This window comes from Mesoplodon densirostris, chromosome 14 (assembly GCF_025265405.1).
Source record: "Mesoplodon densirostris isolate mMesDen1 chromosome 14, mMesDen1 primary haplotype, whole genome shotgun sequence".
In the NCBI taxonomy this organism is placed as follows: Eukaryota; Metazoa; Chordata; class Mammalia; order Artiodactyla; family Ziphiidae; genus Mesoplodon; species Mesoplodon densirostris.
The window spans coordinates 74226948-74247748 of NC_082674.1; the positions used below are offsets into that span (position 1 = coordinate 74226948).

Here is a 20801-nt window from a genome sequence, read left to right on the forward strand (position 1 = left end):
AAGAAAAGATTCTAAGCAGCCCGAGCTAGGTGAAGAGTGAATTAATAAAATCATCACTGAAGTGAACGTGGACATGCTCGCTAAATTCCACAGGCTGGAGAGTTCATGACCCAGACACGTGGCATAAACCAGAACTACAAATAGGGTCAAAGAAAGTTACATTCAGAGATGGTGGATCCAGAGCTCCATGAGGTTCTGGAAGGTGCAGCAGGGTGGCCACAGGTGCATCCCTGCACAAGAGGGCAGTCTGCAGCACCAAGCTCCAGTCTTTGTGGGGGGACTATCAGCCACTTTGGGGTGCTGGCGGGTCTCCCCATGTGTGAATCAGGCCCGACCAATAATATTCCAACTCTGTGTGTGAGTCCCAGTGTGGACAGGTCCCCTCATCAGGGGTGAGTGAATGACAAGCTGTGAAACTGTTCTGATACCCGGGCTCAGAGCAGGAACTCCACAAACAAATTGGTGAGAAAGTATCTGAGGTCTTATAAGGACTTCATTTCAGGGGAAATGAGGAGATCTGAGCAGCAGTGTACTAGAAATATTGTTTAAAGAGATGGCAAAGGTCCCAGAGATCTCCCTTTGAACCTATTAAAAGATGCAGCAGGCCGTGAGCTCTAGCTGGTTATCGATTGTGCGGGCTTCGGAAGGGGACAACTGTCATCAGCCTGTTTATTCCACGTCCGAGGGGGCAGATTGTGTGTCAAGCTTATCAGAATTCAGGCAGCCCTCAAGTAAGCAACTCACGGGCAACTCCCATTGTGTCCTTGTGGAGAAATGTGTTCTCTTCACTCCTGGCGGAGGTTTTAATTTGTTGTTGTTATTGACAGTGTTTCCCTCACCTCAGCAGCTTGCCAGAGAATGTCAACGTTCTTGTTCTTCCTGGCGTGCACGTTCTGACCCAGGAACCGCAGCAGCTCCGGCAGGCACGTCTGGCTCCGAGATCGAGGTAGGCCTGGAAGAGAGACAGGGTCGTGGAGCTGGGGCCGCCCGCGGGGACTTAGCCCACGGCAGCCAGCGCCGCCGGAAACGGCCAAAGGATGAGTCCCGGCCGGAGCCGGAGGTTCAGTGTGATTGAAGCAAGAAGGCAGGCCTGTGTTCAGGGACTGGGCCTGGTGGCCAGCACGGTGAGCACTCCATTACTTTCACCGCCACTTCAGTGCCACCTGCAAAGGGCAACCACCTGGCCTCCTTTCAGCTCTTCTGAGGGGCTGGAGGGGGAGCTCGGCTCATCGAGAATGGGAGGGAGTGAGGGAGCTCCATCAGGGCTTCAGAACCACCGCCAGGGCTGGAGGACGCTGAGGGCCAGGGGTGGCGACACGGAGGGGGGAGGTGGCAAGGGCAGCCTCCTCCACCGCGACAGTGTCCAGGCCGCTCCGGGACCCCTCCAGCTGGAAGATCAGTCAGACCACCTCACCTCAGAAGCCTGGGATTTTCAAACACCAGGACCACCAGAGGAGAAGAGAAGAGCCTCGAGGTCCCATGTACGGAAAACAGCCAGGGGGCCTGAATCCGCAAATCACCACCAACTGTGGGATGGAACTATGCGTCCGTTTCCACCGCACAACCTCCCCGGTGCACGCAGGATCCCACGCCAACCACTTCACGCTGCTGCTCGGTGCCCAGCACCACGCTGCTCCGGGGACCGGGCCAGAGGGCTCGGCGTGTGACGGGGGCTGTGGGAACCCAGAGGCCGCGAACCAGAGCCTCCTGGAGGAGACGCACGACCTGACCTCCAGCCCGATGAGCGACACTGGCGCCCCAGCAGAGCTGGGGGCACTCGCTGGTGGGCCCCATCTCCTCAGCCTCACGGACGAGCGTAACTACTGGGCTGAGGGCCCCGCGGGCTGTGGCCCCACCAGCGTCCTGGGCCGTGGGCAGTGCTACTGGCTTTTGATCCCACAGGCCTCGCCCTCCCCGGGCCTTTACGCCCAGGGCCACTTCACGTCTCCCGGGGCCTTGCCTCACTGGAAACTGCCGTCCCCCAAAACGTTGAGCACAAGTCTCCCCGTTCCTGACCACAAGGCTCCTGATCCCCCAGTGGGGCCCTTCCGTCTCAGGGCACCCTAGCCAGGGGGCTGGCCCAGCACACACTCCCATCCCTTCAGTCCAAGCCTGGGCAGCCGGCACTGTCCCCGCCTCCAGAGCAGTCGGAGGGTGGGCGTTGGCCACAGGCCACCTGGCCTGACCCGGGTTCCTTGGGGGACCTGCCCTCCATGCCTCACTGTCACTAGGTCAAATGGGGATGAAACCAAGTCCGCCTCCCAAGGCTGCTGTGGGGTCAGTTAGATAATTCATGGGAAGTGTGTGGAAGGCCTGGCACGTGCAAGGACTTGACAAATCTGTCACTGGTCACTATGATCACTGTGGAAGAACATGAGGATGACTCGGTATCTGGGAGCCCGAGAGCCCAGGTGCCATGACCTTCAGCTGAGTCCTCAGAAAAGCATTTTACTGACCTCCTAAACGTCATCGCTTTCGAGCTTGGCTGCAGCACACGGGGATCACCTGGGGAGTTTCTAAGCCTCCCAAGGCTGAGGCCCCGCCCTCTACACTCCGAGCTGGGCCCCCGGCAAGAGGGTTTTCCCAGGTTCCCCAGCGAATTCCAGTGTGTGCTCAGTGCTAGAGCCTTGATGGCTCCAACAGCACCCGTCCCGAGCCTCCCTCACGGCCGCCAAGCCCAGTGCTGGGCTCACGCCCTCAGTTCATGGGGAGACTGAGGCCCCCGCCCCCCACCCCGAGCTCCTGTGCCCACACCATGTCCCCCACTCGCTCGCGGGCCCTGACCTGGCCCTGCAGGGTCTCCAGTCCTGCCATCCTCTGGCATCTCGCAGGCCTGTTTTTCTAGCCCCTTCGCTCGGACCTGTAAGACCCTTCCATCCCCTGCACTCCAAGCGTGTTTCCTGCCTCCCCACGTGCCAGCCTCCGGCCACTCGAGGCCGTGCAGCGTGGTCGCCCGCCCGCTCCGCCACAGCCTCACCACACGGCGACTGTGAGATGCCCCTCAAGACACCAGCGGGGCCCCTTGGCTCTGTGCCCACCTGGCCCAGCCTCCATGCGAGCCCTCCCCAGGGTCTGTCCTCAGCCCCTTAGTATCTTGCATGGTGACCTCGGGCGTGAAAGCAGCCGACCACATTGGTGACAGGGCGGGAGGCGGTGGGGGGGGGATCGGCAGCAGCATCGGGAAGGTCGCTAAGCAAACCTCAAACCCCTCGAGGGACGAAGAGAGCGGGTGGGACCTGCCGTAGAGAAGTACTCACAGTCCTCTGGCAGAACCTCCTTGAACTGCTCGAAGTAGGAATTTAACCGCACCAGGCTCTCCACGTTGATAACTTCTTGTAAAGACGTGTCGCCAAACCTTCAGAGGTCACAGGGGGACACCGTTAGGTGGCTAATGTCGCTTTCTCCAGCGCCACGGTGACCGCGTTAAAGGTAACGGTGTCGATTCTCTCGATCCTCACAGCGCACGTCTCGATTCTCAGCCATGTTCCTCCCCCCAGCCTTAAGGTCATCTCTCCCGTGTTGGTGACAAGTCTGAATACGTTTCGTGAGCAGGAACCCTGTGTGACCTGTGACAGGCATGCCTGCGAGACACCCAGGCCCTTGGGCAGCCCCGCTGCGCGGCCCCAGGTCCCCGTCCTCCCACCCCGGAGGCGCCCGGGAGCGGGGCCGGCAGTGGGGCTCTGGCTGGGGAATCAGGACAGTCCCATCTTCAAATCGGAAGTCGCCCTGCTGCTGGATGACCAGACCCGACCAGCTGTTCCTGCTGGACGGCGTGCAGGGCCCCAGCCCTCCCCTCACCACACAGGGAGCCAGGCCCGTGGGGAGTCGGGAGGAAAGCCACCCGAGAGGAAGGCGCAGGTGCTCATCAAACACGCAGCCCTGGAGTCCCAGGCCTGGACGCACGCCCCCTCCCCCACTTCCTGCCCAGTGACCTCCGTGCATGGCAGCCTCTTCACAGTCCCAAAGTCATCGCTCGGGGGGCAGGATGCCCTCCTGTGGGTCCACTGCAACCCGACCACCCCTGATGCCCAAAATGGCTTTTTCTTCTCCAGGCACCTGCGCCCTCGGGGTCGCCCTGGCACACAGGTGAGCTGGCCTTGTTTAGGAGCAGACAAGCAAGCAGAGCACAGACCCTGCCCCCCACGTCCCCCGTCCACTGCCACGTCCCCCGTCCAATGCCACGTCCCCCGTCCACTCCCACGTCCCCCGTCCACTCCCACGTCCCCCGTCCACTCCCGCATCCGTCCACTCCCACGTCCCCCGTCCACTCCCACGTCCCCCGTCCACTCCCACGACCCCCATCCACTGCCACGGCCCCCGTCCACTGCCACGGCCTCCGCCACCTGGCCCTCTGCTCACTCCAACCTGGCCTGGCCTCAACCCTTAGCAGAAGCCTTTCCAGAAACACCTTCTTCAGAAACCACTCTTGCGGTCAGGAACAGCAGCTGCCAGGCGCAGGGCATGTTACCTCCTCCTGAGGACACCTCCTCGCTGGGGGCCCCGACGCTGCCCACTCTCCCTGAAGTGGGCCCCTCACCTGACCACACCTTCCAGATCTCTGCGTCCCGGGCTGGCGCCCTCAGCCTCAGGCCAGCCCTCCAGCTGCCCCGGCGTGACCCCTCCCGGTCACCCCCCACCCAGAGGCCTGCCCTGCTCCCCGCCTTGGCGCCCCTCGCACCTGCCCCGCTGAAGACCACGTCTCGGCTCTCCAGTCTGACCCTTCCCATCTGCACTGCCCCTGCCTGACCCAGGTCACCGCCTCTGGCCCGGACTCTTCCCGACAACCCCCTCGTCACATCTGACCCCTCCCATCTTTCCAGCACATGGCCGGCAGGTGACCTTCAGATGTGACTCTGATGGTGTCCTGTCCCACTGAAAGGTCTCCGACCGTGTGGGGAGGACCCTACACCTGGGGATCAATGGACACTGACCACTGGGCTCAAAAGGCTCAACAGGAATATGGCATATCGTCCTGGAGACCAAATGTCCTTAAACAGCAAGTACTTTATCTTTTAGTTCTAAAACATGTAGATCACATGCATGCAATGACGTGACAGGAAAGGTTTTCACGTACCAATAGGTCATTAGAAGCTACACACACCCAATCCCCTCCTCTTCAACACCTGCACACACTCTTGCACACGTGGGCACACGTGACTCTTCCCTGCTGCCTGGCAGGTGACCCTGGAGGAGTTTACGAGGCACAGGCCCTTAGGACCAAGGCGTGGCTCTATGCCTGGCATCCAGGCCTCTCTGTCCTTACCCCTGCCCACTGCTGCCTGCTACCTGAGCCTCCAGCCCCAGGTGGCTTCTCCCCATCTGCCTTTGTTCAGGCTCCTTGGCCTGGGACGCCAGGTCTCTCCTCCACCTCCTCATATAACCAACTCCTACTTACTCTTTTTTTTTTTTTTTTTTGCGGTATGCGGGCCTCTCACTGTTGTGGCCTCCCCCGTTGCGGAGCACAGGCTCTGGACGCGCAGGCTCCGGACACGCAGGCTCAGCGGCCATGGCTCACGGGCCCAGCCGCTCCGCGGCATATGGGATCCTCCCAGACCGGGGCACGAACCCGTATCCCCTGCATCGGCAGGCGGACTCTCAACCACTTGCGCCACCAGGGAGGCCCCCTACTTACTCTTTAAAACCCACTTCCAGGGCTTCCCTGGTGGCGCAGTGGTTGAGAGTCCGCCTGCCGATGCAGGGGACGCGGGTTCGTGCCCCGATCCCGGAAGATCCCACATGCCGCGGAGCGGCTGGGCCCGCGAGCCATGGCCGCGGAGCCTGTGTGTCCGGAGCCTGTGCTCCGCAACGGGAGAGGCCACAGCAGTGAGAGGCCCGCGTACAGCAAAAAAAAAAAAAAAAAAAAAAAAAAAAACCCACTTCCAGGAAGCTCTCCCAGACCCCCTGAGACCTCACTAGGGCCCCTACTCCCTGCATTCATCTTCATCCTTGCAGCCACATCTCTGCTACCAGCCCGAGTCTCTCGAGGACACGGACCTCGTTTGGTTCATCTTTGTGTTGCAGCACCAAAGACGAGCCCGGTACGTGGCTGAACTTAAAGGAAGGAGGGATAACAAAGTCCACGTGGCCCTCGGAGCCCAAAGAGGACTAAGTACACGCTCTCCAGCAGCTCAGCGACCGACGGACGCAGCCCCTGGCCCACAGAGGTGGCCCAGCACGCACCTCTCGGCCAGCGTCTGCTGCTCGTTGATGCCCACGTTGAAGAGCACGGGCTGCACTCGCAGCAGCATCCCGCTCTGGATCTCCCGGGGCAGGGCGTCAAACAGGGGGCCCGGCAGGGGGACCCGCACGTTAAAGCCATCCCTGAAACGCAGAAGAAGAGGGGGGTCAGGCCTGCGACAGGGAGATGCGAGACAGGCAAGCAAGGAGGAAGGCCCCGCTGGCCCCAGGACGGGACAGCAGCCTGGCCCGGCTCGGAGGTCTCCTAGCTGCCCGTCACCAACCTGTACAGGGCTGTGAAATGAATGTAGCGGGCTGGGATGAGCGTTTCCAGCTGAATGAAACGGAATAAAGCAAAAATGAAACGTGCATCACATGCTAGTTCTGAGAATCAGAAAAACATTTATACCGATTTCCTGTGATGACGGGCAGCATGTCAGTTGATGCATTAGAAGTGGCCTGAGTGACTTTGAAGGTCACGTTCCTCAAGTCCATGATCCCAAGGCTCATGTCCTCCAGCATGGCCAGCTCCTCCCCTGGAGGCAAGAGAGGGAAAGGGCTGTCAGGCAGAGGGGACCTGCGTTCTCCCCTGGACTCAGCGTGGCCACGGAAGGACAGCGATGAGCTCAGGGTGGCAGTGACGAGGCGGTGAGAGTTGGGGGGAGGCTGGCCAAGTGCCTCACTTCTCCGTGAGTAAAGCCCACTACTGAAGTCCTATGGCCACGTTAGAAAGCGCGGCTGGTGCAACCACGCCTCGTAGTTCCCGGCCCTTTCCTGGAGAAGGGAGGGGTGGGGGACCTACACGCGGGAACCTCAGAAGGCAAAGCCAGCTCTTTAGGTGTTGTGATCTTTCCGTATTCTTTAGATCTTTTGATATTTCTTCAATGCCTTAGAACTCCAAAGATTAATAGATACTTTAAAAAAATTATCCGTTTTTACCTTCTAAGAAGAAATAAACAGAAAACGAAGAAATAAACAGAAAAGACAATTTGGAGGGGCTTCCCTGGTGGTGCAGTGGTTGAGAATCTGCCTGCTAATGCAGGGGACACAGGTTCGAGCCTTGGGCTGGGAGGATCCCACATGCCGCAGAGCAACTAGGCCCGTGAGCCACAACTACTGAGCCTGCGCGTCTGGAGCCTGTGCTCCGCAACAAGAGAGGCCGCTAGTGAGAGGCCCGCGCACCGCGATGAAGAGTGGCCCCCACTTGCCACAACTGGAGGAAGCCCTTGCACAGAAACGAAGACCCAGCACAGCAAAAATAAATAAATTAATAAACTCCTACCCCCAACATCTTCTTAAAAAAAAAAAAAAGACAATTTGGAAATATCAACAAATTTTTTAAATACTCCTACTGTGTGACCCAGCAACTTTCCTTCTAATAATTTAGTGGGTGCAGAAATGGGCCACAAGCGGGTGTGTGTCTGTGTGTAACTACATAGGACTTTTTTTAGTTCTTTGTCACCTATCGGGGTATGTTTGGATACATTTTAATCAGTATGTGTTACCTGTGTATCAGAAAACCACTTAGGGAGACGAGAGGGGGTCACACACTGAGGCTCTCACAACCCCAGCCCAGGCGGCTCACCGTAGGTGCTCAGCAAGCTCTCAAACTGGGCGAGCAGCCCGATGGTGTAGAGCTGCCGCAAGAAGCCGTCGTCGTGCAGGCAGTTCCTCAGCTTGATGATGAAGCCACAGATGAGCGCGGTTAGCTGCAGGGGACAGACACCGCCTCACCTCGTGCCTGGCCCTCCCCGGTTCCTGCACCCGCTCTGCTCTGCCTGCAGTGGCCCCTCGCCCTCGGGGCCTGGGACCAGGACTGCAGAGGCCACAGGAGGCTCGCTTCCAAAGGTCCATCTGGTTTTGGTTCAGCTTCCAACGCAACCTTGGGGTCACTCCTGGGCCAGAACCTTCTGGAAGCCCAGAATTATTTCCCCATGGTGAAAGGAAAGGCCTCTATGCCTACAGATCCAGATCAGTACCGGCTGGAAAGCGGGGTGCTCACGACGAGGGGCAGGAGTGGAGAACAGGTTCCTCCGCTAGTCTCCTGGGCAGAGGTGTCCCGTGCACAGCCCTGGCCTCGCAGGGACAGGAAGCCGCACAGAACCCACCAACCCTCTGCCACCGTTCACTCTGCTAAGCAGATTACTGCATCTGAAAACTGGTGATGCTCATTTAAGCTCTTCCCTCCTCTGAAGGGAAATCGAAATCACCAGAATAGAGTTGTGCCTGAGCAGGTCTAATACCTGCTGCTTTATAAACCAGAAAACAGGTTGCGTGTCTTCCCTCAATGAACTCCTCTGCAGGGAAAAACAAAGGTGGCACCAGGGCCGGTGTGACCCCAGGCTCCTTGGGGCAGGTTCCCAGGGAGCAGGTGTGAAGCCGGACCGTCCTGAGCACCTGCGATCCAGCAGCTCCCCTCCCCCCCCCTCCAAGGCCAACACCCAGGCCTCAGGCCACACGGGCAAAGCCACAGGCGGGAGGGCACAGCGCCAGCTGGTTTCCTCAAGCGCACGACAGGGACAGGTTCACCTACCGTCTGGCAGAAGACCACGTCGCGGCGGTATTGCAGGCTCAGGAAGGTGGCGATGGTGGGCGCGCTGTCCTGCATGAGCAGGAAGACCATCGCCTTCTTGGCCTTGTCGCTCATCATGGCCACGCAGTCCGTGAGGGTGGTCAGCAGGGGGTACAGGGCCTCGCTCCACTCACCTGGCATGAGGGGCGGTCGGCTCAGAAGGCGGCACTTCGAAGGCCCCCGGCCCCCGTCCCGCACCGGCCCTGCCACGCCGCCCGCCCCTCCCGCCTCCGCACGGCCCAGGAGTGGCGCCAAGTTCAGCCCCGGTCTCTGCCCTCCTAGCCTGAAGCTTCTCCAGCAAACGCACCGTCAGCCCTCCTCGGGGACCGCTGACACCCCCTCTGGGGACTCGACACACTCACGGCCCCGACTGTTCCTTTCGAGGAAGATGGCAGCGAGCTCTGGGAGTCATGACTCAGCAAGAACACACTGTGTCTGCGGAGGCCAGCGCCTCCCCGGCACCGCCGTCCCTCGCAGGGTGCCTGCTACCTGGCTTCTCTGACCCAGGTGGCGAGGCAGAGCCCCGGGCTCCCAGAGCACGGCCAACCCAGCCTGGCCGAGCCCTTGCGCAGCGGGCGCAGGCCCCACCCACGACTGCGGAAGGACCCTCCCCGGCTGCCTCCGCAGCCACAGCCCTCAGTGTCCCCGCCTCCTGCGCTTTCTTCCCCGCCGCCACCTTCCTGCCGGACTCCCTCTATTCTTGGCTTAGTGGTGTTTTTCTGTTTTTGGAATATAAGGAAACTTTGACCCTGTACCAAAACAACTTTTTAAAAATAGAACCTCAGGGGAGAAAAACAGAGTGAAAGGTATTTTTGGCTTTGGCTCTTTTTTGGTCCTTCCTATTTAGAAGACATTTAGAAGAGAAAAGACATGCCCCCATCAGTTATATTTTTTTAACAGGCCACCAAGCCCAGAAATAGGCACTGGATCATCACCACTGGGTGAGCCCACCCGGAGCGTGGCGAAGGCAGGTGTGTGCAGCCCGGGCAGGGCACCCTCCTAGGATGGGGGTGTGGGTCACAGGATGCCCATGGCCGTCGCCCCACTCAGGACAGGCCCTGGCCGCGTGAGCAGTGCAGCTGCTAGGATGGTCAGCTCCGTCTCAGATAAACAGAATCTTAAAAAGAGAGAAGGGAGCTGTGGCCCTGCTCTCTCAAACTGTGTGCTTCACGCTTTGTTGAGAAACAAATTCAGAGAAATGCCTGAAACCTACAAAAGGACTTCCCTGTACTCAGTGTTTGGTCAACGCAGATTTTCAAGTCTACGTAGCCATTCAAAATTTGGAAATGATCTAAGTGTATATGCAGACACACTGTACGTGGACAAGGACTTCTATCTGTAATGGAAAAAAGCAGGCTTAAATTTAGAAAGTCTATAGCAGAAAGGTCTTGGCAAATAAATCACATTGAAAAAGATCCCTGCATGGAGGAGTGGAAAATGTGAGTCCCAGGCCCCAGCTGCCACTGAGCAGTGGTGGGTGAGCCGTGGGCAGGTCCCCTGACCCCTCAGCCACGGGGGCCCTTCGCGGTAAAATGGGATGACTGTAGTGGATAATATCCACGTCTTTCTTCCTCTAAAATTCTCAGAGACCATGTTTTTGCTTCTTTGAAGAACTCTGTTGAATCCATGTCAATTATATTCAACAACTGTCAAAAAAGGCTAATGGGCACTAAGTTTTAATAGCCAAGTAGTTTGGGGAAAGGTCGGCAGTCATTAAGACTATTCTCCACCTCAGAAGTAAATGCTCTTAGAGCAAGTGTTGCCGATTTTACTTTCTGTTCCACTTGACATGAATATATATGTAATTAATATGCAACTCATGATCATTTTAACCTGAAAATGATCAGAATATACAAGTGGTCTTATTTGACTGAGCAAGCCCTCTGCATACAATTTTTTACTCTGCCTACTTCTGTTTAAACGAAATCCACATAAGAATGACTTAGTTTTGCTGCATTAGAGAAAAAAACAACAACAAACCAAAAAAAAAAAAAAAGACACTGAAAAAGACTGTAGAATTGGAAGAATGGTTTAAAAAAGCACTCAGGGTTTGTTCCGGAGAAGAGGTGTGGCCCTGGGCGAGAGTGGAGCCTGATGTCCGCCCAGAGAAGGGCTCAGCCGTGTCTGGATGGCTCCGGAGTTCAACGAGATCATCCACCAGCCCTTAAGTCAATACCTGTGAGTGCCTCACTCTGTTTTCTCACTTAACCCCCAGAGACAGGACTAGTAATATGGGTAAGCAAACAGCCTCAGAAAGGCTAAGTGTCTTCCCAGACACACAAAAAGAATGGCCACTGGTACACACATCTGACTACGCAGCGAAGAGTCACTGGGGATAATACATTTTGGGTCAACACGAGGGGAAACCAAACTTCAAAACTTCCAAACAAAATAAATTTCAGGGACAGTGATGAGATTTCTACCAGAACCTAGTTAAGTGCAGGTGTCTGGGACGTGAGGGTTGGTGAAGGGGTTTACTCGGCCTCCTACATCGAGAAAGTCTGGCAATGAACACAAAACACCAGTGATGAAGCGGCACCCTTCGTGCTGAGCGGATCCCCCTTGTGGGACAAGCTCCTGATCTCACTGCTCACCTGCAACATTCACTGATGGGCGGCCCATCCAGGACTGGACTACTTTAGGTAGCTTTGCTTTTGTGGTTTTTTTTTTTTTTTCTCATTAATAGGGGAGGGAAAGGAGAAAGTAGGGAGGGGGAGAGAGAGAGAGAGAGAGAGAAAATGGCGTGTGTTCTAACTCAGACTAAATACAGCTCTGTGGGAAAAGCTAAAGGAACCCTTGGCAGGGGACCTTTTAGTCCATCTGACATCAACTGTGGACAGGCCACCAAAGCTTCTGGAAGTGACAGAGCTCACAGAGACGAGGAGAGCTGGACAAGCCCGGCTGCCCGAGTGCTGCCTGGGGACCACTGGACTTGCCCTCAGCTCTACAAACTGCAGGGCACGCAGAGCCGGGGAAAGCCCCGCGCTGCCTCGGGCCAGGGTCATGAGGCTGCCGCCCCCTTTCCTGGCCTTAACTGCTGGGGACGGTCACCGCCACGGGGCTCGGGAGAGACAGCACAGCGAGAAGGCACCGACCTGTCCTGCAGGTAAGCTGGGGGCACTGGGAGTCCAGAGGCAGGTGGGAAGGAGCCAGGCCCAGGCCAGGGGAGGTGCTGGGAGGGCCCAGGGAACCGGAGCTGGAGACCTGCTCGTGACCAAACTAACGTTTCTGGAGAGAGAAACTGAGGGGCTGGAAGCAAACTGGGGGGGTTGTGAGGTGCCCAATCAGATTACCCACTGATGAGCAAATGCGGTTCTGGAGTCACGGCCGTGAGCGGAGCTGAATTCCCCGGCGCCGTGTGAGTGAGAGGATGCTCTGAGAGCTGACGGGAATAGTGCGGTAAATCCCACCATCACAGCTGGCTGCACCCTAGACATAAGGTAGGTGGCCTACTGTGTCATATTTACATGCAGTCAGAGGGCGGGATGTAATCCTCAGGCTGACTGGGTAGCTGCTCTTTGGAGTGTAAGGGGAAAAAACCCCACAACATTGTATTTGGGGGTCTCATGCTCCCTCTGGGAAAACCACAAGCCACATCCAGGAAATTCGATGTGAACTAGAGCAGGGGTCGGCACATTTTTTCTGTAAAGGACTAGACAGTAAACATTTTAGGCTTTGAAGGCCACAGGGTCTCTGTCGCAACTACTGGACTGTGGCACTGCCCCAAAACAGCCATGGACAGTATGTGAACGACTGGGCGTGACTTATTTCCAGGAAAACGGTATTTATAAGAGCAGGCGGTGGACGGGATTCGCTCGGAGCAGTGGTTTGCCGACCCCTGAACTAGAGTCACAAACACTGACTTCTACATGCAAATGCAGTCAAAAAGATTCCATTTCTAGCACTAACTCCACCCGAAGCCCACAGCAGTGCCTGACAGGAAGTCTAAGGCTGCAGCCAGACTCAGAAGAGAGGATGCTGTGTGATTACCATGCCACAGCATCTGGACGGCTACCTCTTATCTGCCTCCCCCTCCATGGGATGCTAGCAAGCTCAGGTGAAATCACAGGAAGCGTCATGTACCATCATGTACCTCTCTTAGCCAGGCCACCCACTTCAGGAAGCCTAATGCGCTCGTGGACACTAACTGTCTGAAAAGGGTTTAGGACGGGAAAGTGACAAAAACGCACGTGGCAGCCTGCTTCTGGCCACAATACCAGCCCGACTGGCCCCTCGCCAAACCTCAGAAAAGTTGCTACATCCCTCACAATGAGGAAACTCCTAAAAGGTTTTCTTAACTCTGGGAGTACAAGGTAACCTTTGACAGTTTAGCTACAAACACGCCCTAAATATTAAGAAGACATCTGCAGAAGCCTTGAACGGAAACCACGTACCTGGGCTGGACTCTTCAGGAGGGGGACTGCAATCTGCACAGAAATGGAGGGTGACATGGATGATTAAGGAGCAGCACACGGTTCAAACATGAGCAACTCAACGCTTAGAGCAACTGCAGCAGCAGCTGGCAGTAAGCTGGCTGAACTGAGCCTCGGAGAAGAGGCTGGGGGCCTGCCTGCGTCTTCCCCAGGGGTCACATGAAGGTGGTCGGGCCGCCTGGAGCTCACTGCCCGATCCACCGGTGTCAACACTCATGGTGCTGGTACTTCAACATGACACACTCTTTGTGGGAAGAGCAGGTTAACGTGTCACAATGAGATAAAGCCCCCACGTCCATCCCATTGCATGTGCTGGAGCCCACGATGGCTCACGACATCTGGAAGCAAACTTGCAGTGAGAGAGACTGACCAGTAAATCGAGCGTGCAGCTCAGAGCCCACCGCCCTGACTGACTCTGGAGCCCGGGCTAAAGGTCGGCTGCTGAGATCCAAAAGGTTAGGGTCCAGTCATGAAACCCATATACCAAACACATGCATGCCAATCTTGACGATGTTTAAGCCAAATACAAAATGTCTATGATGGAGGGAAGTCTAGAATTGGAACATCCCTCCAGGTCCCTCAAAGAATACCAAGTTTAACTCAATTTCACCTACACTGAGTCACATCGGGAAGTACTCATTTCAAGTTCTCTTCTCCCTTAAAAACTCTAAAATTCCTGGTTAACTGGGTGTGCCACCTGAAACAAACAAGTTTGAAAAGGGATCGTTTGGGCTAAAAGCTTATTTTATTTTATGTCTAAACTTTTCAGTTCAAAGGACATTTTAGGACCTGAAACAGGCAGTTTCAGATCCTCAACGATAGCTAGAACCAGCTGAACGGAGACTCTGACAGCCTGGATTGTCCAGAAGGGTGGTGGCAGGGATCTTCTCTCTAATCATCTTTGGCAATGACTTCTTAAACTGGCCAACGGGACAGAAAATAGAGCAAAATTAAAGGCTTCTGTAGGTTGAAGACTTCAGCGTCTTCACTAGAGCTCAAATATCCTGAGACTGCCTACTTCACAAAGAGGGAAACCACCGCGGGGTGTGTGATGCACAGCGGTGACTGTTCAACATCTGTCTGGCTAAAATCAGAATTACCCCAGGCCTTGGAAAAATACAGATTTCTGTCTCTCCATAACCCTTCCTCCAAGATCCCGAGTCTCTATGAGGAGAAGGGTCTAGAAACCTGTTTTCATGATCTGCAGTGATCCCAAACTGCTGGGCTGGGACCATGCCTGAGAAGGGATCAGGGGTTAAACCCATTGGGTAGACTCATCTTTCAATCAAACGGGAGAGACGGATCTCCTCTTAGATCACAGAGGCCCTTGAGATTTGATGACCACTGTGGACTGCTCCACACACATGCAGATTTTAGCACACAATCTCAGGGGTACGTGGACCTGGGGTGCAACCCATAGACCTCAGGTTAAGAGAAACCTGGTCCAGGGTTTGAAGGACTCTTCGGGGATAAGAAGAGCAGGACAGAGTATGTGTGGGAGGTAATGGAAGTCACCAAATCCTGACAGTTTGCAGACGGGTCACTTGGGTGGAAAACCAGGAGGAGAGGGAGGCTCACGGAGCCTCTGCGGTCCCCGCTGCGGGGGACTGGTCAGTGGGTCCTGCGGAGCCCTGACCCCGGTGGGGCTAAGGCAGGGCAACTCCTTGATGAAAGATGAAAACCAAGGACCCAGGACAGGGTAGAGAATTGGAATGAAAAGAGAGAACGCCTGTCAAAGAAGCATGGAGTTGTTCACAGGCAATAAATACGCTGGTGTGAACACAACCCGCTCATTAGGCCAAAACAAGTGCCCCAGGAACTTGGAAGGGCATCGGGAGTCACGACAGAGCCCAGCTCTGGTCCCTGAGGACAAAAGATTGAGTAAAATAAATGGCTCACAGTCTGGTTTTTCCCGATCCTCCTGATCATGCCGAGGTCTGAACAGCTTCCCGGCTGTGCTCAGATTTTTAAATTAAGGATCACGTGCAGGTAATTTAGAGGCATATGGTTTCATAAGTTTCTTTTGAGCGCTGATCAGCAGAGTCAGACTCTCTCAAACGCTTCCTACTCCCATGAGCACAACAGAGCTGATCTGTACGGCACACACAGGTACAAGTCAAGCCCTAAATATCACAAATAAATGCTCCTGTAAATAGCTTTAAAACTGCACTTAAATTTGTCTATATATTTGAACAATACGGGACGTGCCTAGAAAAAGAGAACATTTAAGTTATGAATACAACAGTATATCCAGTTAAATGCACTATCTCCTGCATTTAAAAACATCCAGTCAGTAACTTTTTTTAAATCTGCAGAAAAATGTTTAAATTGCAAGCAAGACAATATTAAAGAGAAATGAGCAATGAACTTTCAGAATTTTTTTTTAAGAAACACAATTTACAGTAAAAAAAAAAAAATGAGAGCACGAACAAAGACAAAACAGTTCCATGAACCAAACACAGGTTTGGGGAACTGAAAGTTGGACCCCTCACAGATGGCAGAGTGGAAGACGCGGACACCGGGGAAACACAGGCTCAAGTGAGAGCACGCCCCGCGGACAGACTGCAGGCGGACTGGAGGCGGAGGGCGTCTGACAAACCAAAGGAGGATTTACCAAGAGGCTCCGACAGGGGAGCGAGACCCTGCCTTGAATGAAAGCTGCCCGGTTCAGAAATGACAAGTCCCACTGCCAGCGGCCCATCCCTGGCCCAGCTGGGCCTTAACCCGCCCAAAGCGGGGCAAGGAGGCGGCGGCAGCAGCTGGATCTCAGCTGCCTGGCGCACAACCCCACCAGCTCTTCCGGGGAGAGGCCAGAGCTGCAGGGACCAGGGACCTGCGGGCTCAGAAGGCACGTGGCCCCCAGCTGTAAGGCGACAGCGGGGCAGAGCGCCTGCTCGTGCCCTGTGTCTCCGCAGGCAGCAGGCTGTTGCTGAAGCGTCCTGCCGTCTACCGAGAGCCCCACCTTGGAGGTGGCGCCGCACAGAGGAACCTAACTGGCCCCCCCAGACGTGGGAGCAGGGCCCACCCTCTGACTGGGTTACGAGCAAGGCCCAGAGCAGCAGGCCTCTGCCAGATAAAAGCGCGCCCAGCCAGTGACAACCAGCCTTTCCAGACGAGCCCGCTGGGGCTGCCACCAGCTCTCATCCAGAGAGAGCCGCACGCCTCACCTTTTCCGTGATGCCTGATGCAGTGAGCAATCTCACGAGAAAGGCGTCTACCGTTCGGCCTCCTTCGGGTTCCCAGACTGGCTGACAAACCAGAAAAGCCCAGGAGGCCGACCCTCCCGGACACGGCAGCGTGAGCCGGCCGGGCCCTGAGGTCCAGCCTTCACCAGGCCTGCAGGCTCACACGCGGGCCCCGCAGCCGTGAAGGCTCGGGGAGGCCCCGCCCCCACTGCTCTGGGTGCCGCGACACCCCCTCTGCTGAGAGGCCTCCCTGCAGTCTGCGTGGCGGGCGTGGAGTTAGAGACACACACGGACACACGGACAGAGCTCGAGGCGGTGGTGGGAAGCGGGGTGTGTACGCACGTGTGGTCGGGTGAGGGTGGCATGCGGCGGGGGGGCGTGGCGAGGGGGGGACGTCGCAGAGGGGGTCCTCCGGTCGGATCCAGTAGGCCTGGCTGCCCCGGTTACCTTTCCTTCCCGCGCAGCTGCCGGCGCCGGGGAGGCTGTGGTCGCAGCCCTCACCCTGCAGGCGCTCCCGCTGCAGCAGCTTGTCCGCCCGCTGGATGATGCACTCCAGGCTCTTGTCCACGTTCAGCCACACCTTCTCCTGGCGGACCCAAGGGGCGCGGGGTCAGCTCTCCCAGCAGGAGACACAGGGCAGAAAGCAGAGCCCGCCCCCGCACCGCCCCCCGCCCCACCGGGCGCCATGCCCACTGAGACCCCGCAAGACGGAGACAATTTGGAATCCCCCATTAAAGCTGCATCTGCTTTTCCAAAGACAAATCAATGTCCCGTGGGCGTCAGTTTCAAAGTTTGGGGGACGTCTGCTAGTCGCTGTCCTGGAGGCCACTGTGGGCACAAGGGCCACGGGAGCACCCTCGTCCCCTCCTCCCTCCCCGCAGACCTCATACAAACACCGCAGGAGACTGAGGTCTTCTGGATGGAGGCGGTGGATCGCTCAGCATGGGGGCGGGGGGCCCTGCAGAAACCCAGGCAGCACTCAGGACGCTGGGGCAGGCCTGGGGGAGCGCGCGGCTGCCGCCGGTAATCCGGTGCCCCCAGGACGCCACCACCGAAGAACAGTCCCAGCAAATGACAAACACGAGTCTGTGATGTGTCACTCCCTCAAGGGGCAGACCCTGCCCTCAGAGCCCACCCTGCAGAAGCAACACTGTGACGGGATGTCAGGGTGGCGTCTCCCAAATCCTCACCAAGCTGCCCAGCGCCTCAGCTCCCACATCTCCAGAAAGACGTGGCCCCGGAAGGGCCGACGGCCAGCGGAGGCCGAGGAGGCGGGGCCCGGGCTGGGCCCCACACCCGCGAGGGAGCGAGGCCTGGCGTTTTCCAGGCGGGCTCAGCGGCCGGGGGACGGGCAGGGGCGGCAGACTCACCCACTCCTCCTCATGCCAGTCCACCTGCAGAGAAGAGCGGCTGTTCCTGCCCGACCACCTGGCCACAAGGGTGTCCTGGTCATTCCTCAGCATCACCTGCTCCTCCTCGGCGGAGGTGGGCGAGGCCTTGGAGGCGATGTAGTCGGGCCGGGCCGCGTTCAGCCCGTGGATGGAGGTGGCCAGCAGCTTGCAGTCGCACACGGTAACCAGCTGCCGGGTCTGCAGGGACACACGCACACCTGGCAGCTGAGCACCCAGGTGGGGCCGCGGGGCCCGGCCTCTCTGAGCGCCCAGCCCGCCCCCCTCTGCCCTCCTGCACGGTGCCAACACCCCAAGAGCTGCCGCCCTCGGGACGTCCGAGAGTAAAGGCTGCCTCACGACAGGCCCGGCTGAATCTCAGCAAGAATCTCCCACAGAAGCCTGGAGAACGCAAGGAGGACGACAGGGAGGCCAAGAAGCCTCTGACATTCTTGGACCCCGGCCAGCCTCTGAGCCTGACATGGCTGGAGGAGGGGCCTGGGGTAAGCCCAGTGCCAGCCTTCACTGGCTTCCCGGGCTGTCCCTCCATCCCAGGGCACAGGCCTCACTTCAGTTTAACCGCTGACGTCTTATGTTTCACATCTAATACCTGAAGCCCCGGGCAGCGGGATTCCTGGCATAGCACTTGCGGTTCTGGGGAACTCTGCACGCAACAGCAGCTCTATGGCTCAGAATTTGACGTCTGACAACGTCACCTTTATTTTATGAGTGGATTTAATCTCCTGCTCTCAGTCTTTTTACTGGGCAAACACATGGGAAGGATACAAGACATTCGGACAGGGAAAAGCAGCTCATCCCAGTGAAGCAGGTGTGTGTGGGGAAGTGTGACCAGAATCTGTGTGTGCACGTGTGTGTGCTTGTGGGCACGTGTGTGTTTGGCGGAGGCACTGAGTCATGTGAAAAAGCATCATCCATCAATTTTTAATCAGGATCAGATGACAGTTAATTAGAAGCTGTTTTGTGGACTATATATAAGCCAATGAAATTATACTGTTCTTATGTGTGTATAATAATTCAGTTTCTTTTTTCGAACTGTGAGTACAACAGAAATGTGGCCCAAAATGTGCTGAGTAGGCAGTCACTAAGGAAGCAGAGGAACTGTCCCAGCTTCAACAAGACCCCCGTGCGCTCCCTGGAAAGCCAAGTGCATGAAGCCACAGCCGAGGCTCCTGAGCTCCGGGCTCTATCGCTGGTCTCCCCCCATCCAGCTCTGTGACCATGGGCCAGTCACCAACCCCCGCCCCAGGCCTTTGTGGGAATAGGATCTGAAGTCAGACCTTCAAGGTCATCCCAATGTCACAATTTGTGTGGACAGCTCTGGGCACACATGAGGTGTCCAGGGGTATTCAGAAACCCAAGGGACCCCCACCCACCTGCAGCAGGGTAGCCTCTCCTACCTTGTCTGCTAAGATGGCGAGTGTTCTTTCGAGGCCAGTGGCAGACCTGTCCTTGGCCGCCCTCGAGAGCCTCTCTGCGTAGTAACTCACTTGGGTTTTCAGGGTGTTGATCTGGGCAATGATCTCCTTGGCTCTGACAATGTCCTGTGGTATGTAGATGATGGACTGGCAGCTGGATGACGTACTAAAAAGGATGAGAACAGCTTCTAAGGGGTTCTCTCGAATCGATGGGGATAGGAGCACCTCCCCACCCCTGCCCACAACCAACACGAGGTGAAGCCTCCTGTTACTCAGGGGTGTTTCCTAGGCTAGTCTAGTTGTTGGTGGACAAGAGGAAATCTTAGTAGATCCATTCTGTCTGTACAGTAGAGGCTTGAAATGTTAAAATGCAATTAAGTCTTTTATCCATATTTGCATGTATCTGTATTTTTACTGTGTTTCTACCTGTGTGTACAGATGCTGAACCCAGCAGTTACCTGGATGCTCATAATCTTTCACCTAAGAACCTCTTCTGTCAGTTTTTAAGCAGTACCTGAGTGCAGACCTGCTGACACCAGAGTGGTCCACACCGCAGTGAAGGGAGACTGCAGTAGGGGCTGGACTTTGCCAAAAGAAACCTGTCTTTTCATTTGGCCACTCAGGACTTCAGACTTTCTGTGCACAGACCCACACCCTCCCTCGTGTGTCTACCGCAGCAAGTCCCCGGAACACTGGGCTTCCATCCTCTCTCCCCTGCTCCGGGACTCCCCTGCTTAAAAATTAATGTTCCATCAGATGAAGGTGGGGGGGCATGGAGAACATGCCGAACTGGAGGCCAGGCCTGGACGCCTCACTGGCTTTGAAAACCAGTCCTTCCCTCGTCCCCCACTCCCTGCCACCGAGCAGCATGTGCATCTTGGGATCTGATGTCAAAGCTACTGCCTGGCACAAACACCAGCCTCTGGGGATCCAACTCCACGTCCCTGGCTTCGTGGGACCTTCTAGATGGGGGTGGTAAATTGCATGTCTCTTAGCTAAGGTCCCCAATCAACCCAATATTATAAGTTTATTTTTCAGACCACCTGAGGAAGCTGAGGGAAACAGGGAGAAGTATACGGCAGCCATGCTTCATGTGAGGAGGGGCCCTGACTGGTCCCCTCGAAGAGCTGCCCTTGGAGTTTAGGGGAAGAGGGAGGACCACACCCTCCACTGCTGCCCCTGGAGGTGAGGGGCACACGGTAGGACTGAGCCCTTTCCCTGCTGGGCTCTTTCCAGGGTGACCCGAAGCTGGGTCACCAACAAACCTCCCTGCCCATTCCCCTGACGGACTATGGGGTCAACATGCAAAAACAAAAACCGAAGCACCCCTGAAAAAACAACACCCCAAGCCCAGACACCACAGTGAAAAATGATGGAGTTGCCAGAAGCCCATGCAGCAGGCTGCGGTCAAGCCTGCACAGCACGAGGTGCACACGCTGCTTTCCAATCTGCAATCACTGCCAAATGAATAGCTGCCATTTAAGACAACTGAGTCTTAGGAATACAATCTCGAAACAGGGTTTTTAAAATTTATTCTTCCCAGGAGCCAATATTTAGAGAACACACGTAACGTGTGCTGCACGTACACGTGTGTACGGAGATGGGTGTGT

At 56.4% G+C, this 20801-nt stretch overlaps 1 protein-coding gene across 3 annotated transcripts in view; it reads right to left on the reverse strand.

Annotated features, from left to right (window-relative positions):
• The window catches only part of INPP4A (inositol polyphosphate-4-phosphatase type I A), a 130629-nt gene that overhangs the window by 12689 nt on the left and 97139 nt on the right, over positions 1–20801 (reverse strand). For 2 of the 3 annotated variants that reach the window (XM_060118024.1, XM_060118025.1), the window contains exons 14-23: positions 19174–19357; positions 17738–17956; positions 16710–16953; positions 13144–13176; positions 8711–8883; positions 7763–7886; positions 6587–6713; positions 6181–6321; positions 3258–3355; positions 840–952 (exon numbers count right to left, since the gene is read on the reverse strand). In XM_060118024.1, the coding sequence (XP_059974007.1) occupies positions 840–952; positions 3258–3355; positions 6181–6321; positions 6587–6713; positions 7763–7886; positions 8711–8883; positions 13144–13176; positions 16710–16953; positions 17738–17956; positions 19174–19357 (1456 nt within the window). The remainder of the gene's footprint in view (positions 1–839; positions 953–3257; positions 3356–6180; positions 6322–6586; positions 6714–7762; positions 7887–8710; positions 8884–13143; positions 13177–16709; positions 16954–17737; positions 17957–19173; positions 19358–20801) is intronic. The other variant, XM_060118026.1, reaches the window with a different exon arrangement.